The sequence below is a fragment of the Erythranthe guttata genome, chromosome 9 (genome assembly GCF_056151865.1).
Source record: "Erythranthe guttata isolate IM_541 chromosome 9, IM_541, whole genome shotgun sequence".
Classification (NCBI taxonomy): Eukaryota; Viridiplantae; Streptophyta; class Magnoliopsida; order Lamiales; family Phrymaceae; genus Erythranthe; species Erythranthe guttata.
The window spans coordinates 4,703,299-4,716,097 of NC_142541.1; the positions used below are offsets into that span (position 1 = coordinate 4,703,299).

The 12,799-nt window shown below is 35.5% G+C and overlaps 1 protein-coding gene across 3 annotated transcripts; it reads right to left on the reverse strand.

Annotated features, from left to right (window-relative positions):
* Nucleotides 1–368: 368 nt before the first annotated feature.
* On the reverse strand, nucleotides 369–6,923 carry LOC105951226 (PHD finger-containing protein 6). Of its 3 annotated transcripts, none has more exons than XM_012974612.2 (8): nucleotides 6,621–6,923; nucleotides 3,301–3,386; nucleotides 2,749–3,182; nucleotides 2,506–2,667; nucleotides 2,090–2,222; nucleotides 1,782–2,012; nucleotides 1,557–1,678; nucleotides 369–995 (listed from the first exon to the last, which is right to left on the reverse strand). In XM_012974612.2, exons 1-8 carry the CDS (start codon nucleotides 6,621–6,623, stop codon nucleotides 673–675), a joined length of 1,494 nt encoding a protein of 497 aa, XP_012830066.2. In that variant the 5' UTR covers nucleotides 6,624–6,923; the 3' UTR covers nucleotides 369–672. The 3 variants fall into 3 exon arrangements, with proteins under 3 accessions (XP_012830066.2, XP_088679728.1, XP_088679727.1); XM_088823602.1 differs by having other exon boundaries at nucleotides 5,780–6,675; XM_088823601.1 differs by lacking the exon at nucleotides 6,621–6,923 and adding an exon at nucleotides 3,485–5,684.
* Between the last annotated feature and the right edge of the window lie 5,876 nt (nucleotides 6,924–12,799).

Genomic DNA, 12,799 nt, shown 5'->3' on the forward strand with positions numbered 1-12,799 from the left:
GACAGCCACAATTTATTTTTTTATTTTTTATTTTTATTTAATTTTCTTAACAATTATTGAAACTAAGAGGGGGTAATAATTTTCAGACTTAAAGATCAAATGGTGTTAAAGGTCAAATGTATGAAAACTAACATCGAGGGCCACATTGGGACAATTTTTCAAGTACATGGAGCAAATCGATGTAATCGAGAGTAGAAAGGATTAATGTGATATCGAACCAAAGTACAAGAGGGAAAAATGGAATTTACCCTTTAAATAATTAGAGAAGCAACAAAAATATTACGAAAATTGCTATTCAAACATGTTTCCAACTTTTTGTAAATTGCAAAATGTCACACAAGGTGTCCTCGAGTGTCGGACACAAAACATGTCAAAAACGCGGATACGTTAACAAGTTAGAAATTTCCAAGCTACACAGATTGTAACACAACTACAAAACAACAAAGATAATGTGTCTACAGTCCATACTAAAACATAAATGAATATGAAATATAAGTAGAGAAGAAGCGGTTAACCCCCGTTAGAAAACGAATTTACAGGAAAACAAACGTTGCAAAGGACGGACGTGTAAACAAACCACATAGAACTGTACAGATCAACCAAATAGATCCGTGCCTAAAATCTAAACAACTCCAAAAGGCAATCGATTGATCGATCAATCACGGATCCCATTTACTTTTGCCTTCCCTCAACTCTGAGCCGATATATCTCCTCAAATCCAGGTGGAATACTGAGATCTTGGTCCTCCGTTTTGATGTTTATTAATCGAGGAATAATAGGTTGTCTCGGAACTCGAACATCCTCTCTTCCTACACTGATGCCACCTATCATGTCTATCTCCATGTCTACTTCCTCCTTATTGTCACCATTATTATTATTATTATCCTCTTCCCAGGGTTTCATCGACAATTTCGGTACCTCGTTTTCCAACAGACAACTTGTATCTTGTTTCACATTATGAAATACTCCCCAAAGGAAGTTCTTCCCCTCCCAACCTGTGTAATAATTCCAAACATTAATGCCAATTTTTTTTTTTTTAACATTCGGTGAACACGACGACGGCACAGAGAGAGAGAGAGAGAGAGAAATGAATAGGGGCATTCCTAATAAAAGCTTACATCAAAGATAAAGGGAGCATAAAAAATATATATATAAATAAAGAAATAAAAAGATAAAGGGAGCATGGCATTACAGTTTTAGTCACCCAAGTTTGCACCGATTTCACATTTGGTCCTCATGTTTCAACAATTTAACACTTTTGATCATTTCCATCAATTTACCGTTGGTCCGTCAGTTAAGATAGTGACGGGCACATGCTTGATTCCGTTAGTACTAACGGAATAAACGAAAAGGACTAGAAGTGTTAAATTGTTGATACATGAGGGACTAAATCTGTTTTTTTTTTTTTGTGAACAGGGGGACCAAATATGAAATAGAGGTAAAACTTGAAGGACAAAAAATGTAATTTTCCCGACTTTACCAACAAAAAGGACCTTAGTAAAAAAACATTTCCATGCAAACCATAAAGACAACACATACGAAATACAAGAACTTACATTGGCAGTTAACAGGCAAAAGTTTGGAGGTGAAAACCAAAAGCTCCACATCAGCAATCTGTATCCTCAACGCCATGTTTTTCACAGTAATGGACTCGAGCAGGGATATATAATCCTCCGATCTATAAAAAACGGGGACAAACAGTTATAGCAATATTCATAAACTGCATTCAATTGATTGTTATTTTTTTACAACGGTTAACGAAACACGAAACTGAGGCACACCTCTCTCCACCACCGGGAAAGAAGTACAACCCAATGTCCCTCTCGTACGGAGTATATTCCTCGAAGAAATCGATCCAGAATTTTTTCAACGGAACCAATTGTACATGAATCACTTTCGGCATTTGCTTTGAGAATTCGTAGATTTTTCTACGAACGTGCGAAGGAGAATGAGCTTGAATCTGATGATTCACTTCCCCACGTCGATCGTCTTCCTTGATAACGAAGCTTCCCCTAATAAAATGGAAAAACGAGAAATAAGTCGACATTCCGATGAAAAGAAATTCGCATACAAAGATTAGGTTACTTACGTCCATAAAGCATCCAAAGAAGGAGAAAGTGAATACGTTTCTAAATCAGGCAAAAGATCGTTGTTCGCATTCTCGTTACACTTCTTCAAATCAGACAAAGTTCTCGACTCGATAGCAGTTTGACCAATTTCACCTATAAAATAGATATAATTTCAGTTACTAAAATTCATCAAAGTCGTCATAATACAGTTGCGATAAAAACAGCCAAAAAATATACTGCAGACTGTTCGATGAGAGATACGGGGAAGAAGGCAAGATGGAGTGATTCTGTTATTTCTCGATAAAAAAAAATTCAGAAATTTTGATTTTCGGTTACATGTTTGATATATTCTCTCTTAGCTTCACTTCGTCTTTTGAGGGGTCTGTTTCTGTAACTCACAAGAGTTACAGAAACGTACGAAGAGAGAGAAAGTAACCTTGTGAGTCGTTTGCTGATGGTGCTATTAACGGGGGGTTCTTCCTTATTGATCTTCTCCCCTTTGTATGAGATAACTGAATTTCTGCTGCCATTTCCTTTTGCGTACGTTTGTTCACAAGGTCTATAGACTGTTTCGGACTGCTCACCGACGTTTGAATTTCTGACCAAAAAAAAAACCATATTTAAAGTTTCACGTGCATTAAAACGAAAGCTCGATTTTTTCCCGTAAAATACTAATCACCTGTGAGTTTCTTCACCTTTGGATGTTTCCTTCCGGAGATGTCGATAAGGCCATGTGCCTGAGGCTTTACGGTAAGTACTGTAGGCCTCAGCTGCGATCTCTCTGGTTGGTGTTTAGGGAATCTGTTTCTCGAGTGGGAAATGACGTTTGAAGGGCCGGGCGATTTTTTCTCACCCGACGAGAGCTTAATAGCTTCTGTAACAGAGATGTACTTAGTCTTCCCAGTTGCCACCATCTTCTCCCAATTTCTTTTCACCAGTTTTCGTCTCTCTGCAGTTTGCGTTTGCTCGGCAAATTTGACGGTGTTGCTTAATATCGAGACGAGGGGCGATATTTCTGCACTTGGTGGTTTATTAGGTTTGGAGGTGGAGTCGCACTCTTCGCAAAGCCATGTACCTACTGGGGGCTCCTCGAGAAGCGTTGCCATGCAATAGCTAAGATCGAAAGAAAAAAAAACTCCGATGAAGGATAGCCGAATAACGGAACTCAGAAGAAAAGCAAATGTAGTTTAGTTTCTCAACCGAAGGAGAAATACAGAAGAAATCTTCTTACGTGTGTTCGCAATTAACTTTGCATTGAGTGCAGGTCACTATTGCATCGGCAACTCCAATGACACCGCAGATGTCGCATTTCTCCTCCTGCAAAATCGAGACGTGTGGCATCGAATCCCGTGTTAAGGAGTTACATAAGATACTTGTTCTTATGACAGCATAATATAAGAAATAAGAGGAACTACCTCACAATCAAATAAAAATACCATGCATGACGAAGTTGCGGGTTTCGGGTTTTCGGGGTTTCGAATCAACTATCATGATATGCACAAAACTCGTGAAAAATTTCATCATCGGAATTCTTGAATGTCAATGGTTGAAGCTAATTACGAAAAATGTACGTAAATATTAGAAGCTGATTTCTTTATTGAACTGTATACACAATACGAAGTGTAATTTAAACTTGTAGGCTTCTTTGTCCGACTGAGACGCGTGTATGTGGAGAAGATTAGAGGCGGCTTAATAAATACTCTTCAAGCAACTCAGGAAATAATTTAGCTGCATTTCTGTTCAGACAGAATCTAAAGATCCATCGCTTAACAACCAACTCGTCTGATCTTCGTCAAATAACATATCAGAAAACAAACGCAAATGCAATCAAATTTCAAGGCAGGTCTCTTTTTTCAGTAGCATTCAATAGCTATCCGTCCAGGAAGATGAATTTTAATTTATTCGATTTAAGAAATAATACTTTGTCGGGAAGTTCGGTTTTTCCTTCCGACCTAAACAGGACATCAGAAAGCACTTGACGTACTCAAACGGCATATGGTAAAGATGACAGATTTTGTTTAAATAATTGATTCACACCAATGTGAGGATCTTGTTTAACTTATTTCGGAAATGAAGATCGTTTGACAATTATACTGGACAAAAAATTCGTTGCTTCCTTCTAGACTCGTAACTTATAAATGAGTAATCCGGAAATCCAAATCCAGCAAAATATATCCGCGATAACTAAATATAGAATGACGACAATGCACCAAAAATATAATCGAGCAAACATCAAAATTGTCATAGAAATGTGTACTAATCACCTTTTAACCATATATACATACCTCTCGGTTTAAATAAATTTGGCTCGTATATAGCAATAATAACCTCTAGAAAATGTAACGTTTACCAGTTGCATGGCTAGTTACCTATTTCACTACAAAGTCGTAAGATAGCACTGAATCCCGCATGAAGAATTTCACTACATTATGAGCAAATTATAATACGATACTGTCAAAATATGACATAACTAGTTTAACATGACTTAATGCTATATATTTTAAATATTAAAAAAAAAACGTTAAGTTTTTCGACGATTTGTTATCCAACGTGCTCAAAGGAAATCTCTATAGACGGTCTAAAATTTCTTGTAATTCGGTAATTGCTCTGACCAATTAATGAATTAGCGCCATACGAGCTTATTGCAATATAATTTATATCGTTCTAGGCTCTGTTACAACACGGTGAAACTAAATGGTTCGAATAAGGAGGGAAAAAAATTGAAGAAGTACACCTAATTTTTATTAATAATGTAAAAATTCCAATAAATTTTCATTATCATATATTCAACAAGCTATGTTTTAAATCATGAAAAGTTGACATTCCTTAAAAGATCTCTTGGCCTAAAGGCAACAACAAACAATAAACAATTAAGATATTAATTAATTAACAATTAGTACTACTAATCATTTAATCACATGTTAGACAAATATGTAACTGAAACTGACTCATTCTCATATGTGCTTCTTTGATCACCTCTTAAATATATCATACACGTGGACTTTTCATATCCAATAAATAAATTCAAAAAAAACAAACAATAAATTGTTTTCATTATACAAACCCCAACTAAATTTATTTCCATGAAATCCGCAATCACATATATATGTGCATCGAGTAAATCTCACTCTCGTGAGTGGTTATTGCAACTATACGAAAGGTGTAAACCAACTCGGCAACGAGCTCAACCAAGAAATCTAAAAGTATTGATAAACGGATAAAAAAAAATTAAATTCACTTCTTACGCGTAAATCCCACTTACTATTAAACCTCTATAAATTATAAATTAATACAATCGGATCTAGCAAAATCCTATTAATTTAACAACATATTAAATTATCGAACTAATAATTTAATACGTTTACACCAAGTATTAAATTATCGAGGTTCTAATGTATGGCTGACAAAATGAAGAAAATAGTGAAACGGAAAAATTAAATAAAAATCCAACTGAAAACACCAACAAATTGCAAGCTTTCGCCCAAGAAAGAAGAAGAGAGAGAACAGGATATTCCCTCGGAAAACAAGCACCACAAAGCAGATGTTCAAATTTCGAGAAACACATGGTTCCATTACAAAATTGAAAAATGTTGTAAATCACAAACAATTTGTCACAATTGAAGCAAACGTGACAGCATTATTTAATGCAACAACAACATAAACAAAAAACAAAAACAAAAAAAACTAAAAAAAAAGTAGGGTTTTCTCACCATGTGGTGGTGGGCCTGAGATGTTTGGAAAGCAAGTATTTGTGCGTTGGTGGCTGGCTATGTATTTTCACAGCAGCTGTTTGCAAGATCCCAGCTATTTTTGGGTATTTTTATGGTTTAATTATAATATAAAAGTAGAAATTAAATTGATAATTGAGATAGAAATTGGGGGAAGAAATTAGAGAGGAAGAAAACTTGGGGAAGAAGAAGAATACAGAGATAAGAGAGAGATTCTGAAAATTGGCTTAATGCCTTTCATTCAACTCGTCCAACCCTTATAACAAAAACCTCTAATAATAATTAAAATCTGAAAATAACAATTAAAACCTCATTAATTAGTTAACATTTTAGTGTGGAATACCTACTTCTTTCTTTAAGCCCCTGTTTCTTAAGAGTAACCATTTTCTCGAAAAATCAAAATTCCACGTACAATTAAACCTCTATAAATTATAAATTAATACATTTGGACTAGCAATATTTTATTAATTTAGCGAAATATCAAAATTATCGAACTAATAATTTAATACGTTTTCACCTAGTCGGAAAATGAAGAAAATAGTAATACTGGAAAAATTAAATAAAAATCCAACTGAAAACACCAACAATTTGCAAGCTTTCGCCCTAAAAAAAGAAGAAGAGGGAGAACATGATATTCCCTCGGAAAACAAGCACCACAAAGCAGATGTTCAAATTTCGAGAAACAACACATGGTTCCATTACAAAATTGAAAAATGTTGTAAAATCACAAACAATTTGTCACAATTGAAGCAAACGTGACAGCATTATTTAATGCAACAACAACAAAAACAAAAAAAAAAAAAAAGAAGTAAGGTTTTCTCACCATGTGGTGGTGGGCCTGAGATGTTGGAAAGCAAGTATTTGTGCGTTTTGTGGCTATGTATTTTCACCGCAGCTGTTCGATTAACCTACTCGAGATGCGCACACCCATCACCCATAATTCGAACCACAGTGTAGAGAGAGAAAGCGCTGTGTGTGTGTGTGTGTGTGTGTGTGAGAGAGAGAGAGGGAGGTGAGTGGTAAGTGGGTGGGTGGAAAATGACAAAACGTGGGGGAGGTGGAAGGCCCTACTACAGTAGTAGTATAAAGTTCAGACAATTTTTATTATTTCTCTAAAATAAATCTCGGTGGTTTCTCGGAGAATATCTCGAAAAATTCATTTGTTGTATTACTTATAATTAAATGGTTAATTACAATTTACACCCCTAAAGTATTGGGGCGGTAACTCTTGATCGCTAATGGGAAGTCATCTTACCAAATTTCTCGCATCTCCATTTTGTTCAAAAGTTCTCCATGAGATTATCAAATTCAGCACGTGTAGCATCATAAGCACCTTTTCAAAACAACCATAATTAAAGATATAATCAATATGTGCATTATACCGTGACAAACTGCAAGAATAAAAATCTTCAATTAAGGAAACTATGTAAATAATATTTAACTTACATTTATTAAATTGAGTCACCATAGACTTCCGAAACAAAACAGTAAAAGTGTGCGGAGTCGGGAAATATTGTCCTTACACCTTCCAAACTACTGTGGTTTCGGTCCGAAATAAACGTCAACGGCCAATGGTTACCAATAGCTATCTTCAATTTCCTCAAGAAATAGTTCCAATTCGCATTCGTTTTCTCACTAACCACTGCAAATACAACCGAAAATGAACATGTATAGTAGCACAACCATGAAAATAAATTGCAAATTATACTGCAAAATTAGAAATATAATATAGTAAATCAATGACATAGAATACTGTAGATTAACCCTTGCAAAGTATACTGCAAAATTATATAGATAACGGCATCTACACAAAGAATTGGACGGCATGCCTTGAAACCAGCCAGTGAGCCAGCAAAGCGGAAAAACACCTGTGAAACTTCATAGTCTTTCATATCAGCATCTAAGTCAAACACACTACCTCGATTACTCCTACCCTCTTCCCCAAAGTACGAACTCAGAAACGCATATTGTTAGAATTTATTTCGTGCAAATATAAATTAATTGTGTCAGATTCAGTTTTTCGTTACTGTTGCGTGAAGTGTTGCAACAATTCGTGAAACAGTTTGTCAAAACAGAAATAAACGAGACACAAATTTAATGTGGTTCGGATACAATTGTACCCACTGGCGGAGCTTCTAAGGGGCCGGGGGGGGGGGGGGGGGGGGGGGGGGGCTGTTGCCCCCCCAAGAAATTTTTTTTTTTTTTTTAGCTATTTTGACCTAATATTTTTTGAATATTACTTTTGACCCCCCCAAAGATTTTGTAAATATGTTTCTTAACCCTTACTTTTTTGTTTATTCTCCATAATTTTATATAAATTATAGATATATATTATATTATAGATATGTGTCGTAATTTTTTTCGCAGTATAAACCTATTTTTTCAATGTCTTGTGAACCTAAAATTTTTTTCGGGGCGCTGCCCCGAATTCCGAAATTTTAGTTAGCCCCCCCTACTTTCTAATCCTGGTTCCGCCCCTGATTGTACCCTACATCCACAGGGACCTGCAAACGAAATGTACTAATTTTTAGTTTTACGAATACAATAGTAGGACTTAATAAAAATACAAAGACTCCCTCTTTGTTGACGTCGTTCTTGTATACTACGTTGAATTATAAATCTTCAATTTGCAGCACGTCCCTTGCTCCGTGTTAAGTGTATATTTTTACACTTTATCGTACCTTTTTATTTAAGCTTTTGGTATGTTTTAACGATAATTGGTGCTTAAAAAGTTGATTTATTGTATTTTAGGTACAAATTGAAGAATTAGAAAAGTATGGGGTAAAAACTACAATTTTGGAGAAAATATGGGCCAAAAGTGAAAAAACCAAAATATGAATATTTAAAGCTCGGACGGCCGTCCGAGTTTTAGTTCAAATTGTGGGACGTCCGTCCGAGACCCCGAGTCAGCGCAGTAAAGGGATTTGAATTGCACAAGGAAACTGCCTTCTTTCCCAAGTTTTTCACCCTATATAAGACCAAGTCAAACACACAATTGGCGATCTTTTTACGCAATTTCAAGAGCAACAAAGCTATAACAAAGACGAAGAATTCGAAGACTCTAAGCATAGATTTATCGTTTATGACTTATTTTATTTGTGTTTTTCCTTTAATCATGAGTAGCTAATTTTCTTATATCTAGGATTTTATTTGGAACCCTATGTGGGATTTATGAACCCAATTTTATGATTTTATGCAAGTTTTAATGCCGGATTATTTCTTCTACTTATTTTATTAAGTGCATGAACTTGATCAACTTATGTGCTTTTATGTTATTGTTAATCGCATGAATCGGAAGATCGGGTTAATAATTAGAACTGTGGTAGAAGAGCCTTTGTGGTATTAACATAAGAATATAGTCAATCTCTTAGGTAGCCATTATTGAGATTTGTAGAATTAATTGCATAGGAATATAGTAATTGAATCTAGAGTATTAGAATCGTAATACACGCGGAAGCGCGGGTTATGATTATTTTAGCATCTCATGTTAATAATCCGGGTTAATTGCTTGCATAATTGAAAGAATTGGGGGAGTAATAATCACATAGGGGGAAGAATAAAATCCTAGGCTTGTCTACTTTGATTAATCTTCGTGTTTAAATTGCTTTCTTGTTTTTGCTTGCTTTTTAATTTAGTTTATTCTCTCAAAACTCGACTGTGTAGGGTGGGCTTGATAATAATTGGTAGAATTTAGCGTCTATGATTAAGTAATTAAATATTCCCTGTGGGTTCGATATCCGAACTTAATTGTCCACTATATTATTTGTATGATAAGTGCACTTGCGTGTAGGTTTTCGGCCAACAAGTTTTTGGCGCCGTTGCCGGGGAATATTTTAATTATTTATTTTATTCTAGCTCTAGATTTTAACAATTTTCACGATTTACCCATTTAATTTTTGTTTTATTTTATTTTTCTTTTTAGGTATTGTGTATGCGTAGGAGACTCGATCTTGCTAGAGGACCGTTTGATCCCGAAATCGAACGCACTTTTTGAGCCGCTAGGAGACGTCAACACGCAACCAATACAATGGAGGACGAAGAACGCAGACGCGCAGAGGGCAATATACTCAATGCCAACGGAAACCAAATCCAAGGCCCATCCCCCTCATGAACTCCCATTACAGCCAGTAGCTAGGCCACGGGCATTTCAAGACTACATAATCCCCACTCTCGACGGGTTCCGACCGAGCATCCAATATCCACCTATTGAGGCGCACAATTTTGAGATCAAGCAAGGCCTCTTGACGATGCTCCACAATAACGGGCTATTAAGTGGATTGGCGGGTGAAGATCCCCATCTTCACATTGTCAATTTTCTAGATACCTGTAATTCCCACCGTGAAAACGGTGTTTCCCAAGAGGCGCTTCAATTAATTCTCTTCAAGAACTCTTTACATCGGCTTAAACGGAGCTCTCAAAATACCTCGATGGCTCTGTTTTACTAAGGTCATCTTCAACAGTTGTTTAAAAATCGGGTGTCTATATCTATAATTTAAGAGACGAACAGTGTCATGCAATACACTTTTATTATCACACTCCAACAACATTGTTTATATTTTACATAATTATCATATTTTATTATTTTACAAAAACTTTAGTTCTAAATTAATTTTAACAACTATAATATTAATTTCACATACATACATGTATCTTGTTTTAGTTTTTTACTCAGAAACTTTTTGGAATTAAAATATATTGCAAAGTATAATTTAATGTTATATATACATATATTTTAAAAAAAAAACTAAACACTCTTTATTTTATTAATAAAAAGAAACATATATGTGCAAAATAATTACCACCTGTAAAATAATTATTGTATTTAATATATAAAAAATAGCACTGATGGAACTTTTATTATTGTTTATTTTTACACAATTTGTAAAATTGTAATTTTGGTTTGTCAATTTTGAATATGCAAAGTTAAAATGTAACAAATTTTGCCTTTTCCCATTTTGGTTTGTACAAATTTCAGCCCCATACGTCGGCTTAAACGGAGCTCTCAAAATACCTTGATGACTCTGCATTACTAACCATTTTATAATTATGGAAAACAATGTATACATAGCTCTAGAATTAAGGTTTAATATAATAACATGTTGGAACCACGACTGCACTTTAACGATCGATCATAAATAATGGATTGCGGCTTAGACTCTTTTATACGCTTGTCCAAAAATACAAAAAAAATACTTCTTCATATGAAGTCATTATAGTTATAGTGAATACTTCATTGGTAATATATTTGCAAAATCACACTATCAGAAATCTAAGTATAAACAGAGCTCCAAAATCAATTGTACAAGACCAAATTGACATGCATTCATATGTGAGTTTGCAAAGACAAACTTAGAAAGAAAATATTTCACTCGAGTTGCTGCGGCAGAGCTCAAAACTATGCTTTTTATTTATCTCTAATTGGATTTTCTTGTTCTACACTTCATATAGCAAAATGCTTACATATATATACTTAACAATAGAAAATTCTAGACTAGAAGAAGACAAATGGACACATGCTAGATACATTTGAGATAGATACATTTGACTGTTATTACTCCTTGATGTGTTATTCAAAGAGTCTAGTGCATTACCTTCCAACACTACCCCTTAATGCACTTTCTTTACTACTCCAATCAATGTTCTCAAGTAGATGAACTTTTCTTTGGTAAGAGGCTTAGTGAGTATGTCGGCAAGTTGGTCTTCTGACTTACAATACTCAAGCCAAATTTCACCATCTTCAGCGGCTTCTCTTATAAAATGATATTTGATGGCAATATGCTTCGTCCGATCATGACTTATTGGATTTTTCCCCATTGCAATCGCAGATTTGTTATCACAAAACAACACGGTTTCTTCGTTTTGCTTTTCACCCATGTCTTCCATAATCCTTCGCAACCATATTGCTTGAGAAGTAGCTTTGGCTGCAACAACATATTCTGCTTCGGCAGAAGATTGCGCCACTGTTTTTTGTTTCTTTGAGGCCCACGTACAAATACCTGAACCAAGGAAAAACACATAACCTGATGTGCTTTTCATATCGTCGAGGCATCCGGCCCAGTCGCTGTCACAATACCCGTAAAGCTTCAATGGTTCTCCTGCTTTATAGAAAATACCATAATCTCGTGTACCATGCAGATATCTAAGAACTCGCTTTGCAGCTCTAAAATGATTCTGACTGGGCTGCTGCATAAAACGAGAGAGTAAACTTGCTGCAAACATCATATCAGGCCGAGTAGCTGTCAAGTATAATAGGCTGCCTACGAGACTTCTATATATTGAACCGTCTGCATTTTTTGCCCCATCTTCCTTTTTCAGCTTTTCAGTTGCAACAAGAGGTGTTGCAACATCTTTGCAGCCTTCCATTTTAAATTTTCGTAGCATATTTTCAGCATACTTCTGCTGTCCAATAAAAATTCCAGAATCGAGTTGGGAAACCTCAATACCCAAAAAATAATGTAGCAGCCCCAGATCACTCATCTCGTAAGTGCTCATCATGTCGGATTTGAAACTTTGAATAAATTTGTCGTCATTTCCGGTAACAATCAAATCATCAACGTAAATGGACACAATGAGAATGTGAATTCCCTTCTGAAGCACATAAAGTGTAGGCTCACTTTTGCTTCGCTCAAATCCTTTCTTCATGAAATATTTATCAATCTCTTCGTACCAAGCACGCGGTGCTTGCTTGAGCCCGTAAAGTGCTTTTCTTAACTTGTAAACTTTATTTTCAGCTCCCTCAACATGAAAACCTTGTGGTTGCTCGACGAAAACTTCTTCCTTCAACATCCCATTTAGAAAGGCGGACTTAACATCAAGTTGGTATATTTTCCATTCCTTTTGTGCAGCAAGTGCAATCAGGGTACGAATTGTCTCGTGGCGAGCAACTGGAGCAAAACTTTCGTGAAAATCAATGCCGGGTTTCTGGACAAACCCTTTAGCGACAAGCCTGGCTTTGTGCTTTTGAATGCTTCCGTCTTGATTGAACTTTGTTTTGAATATCCA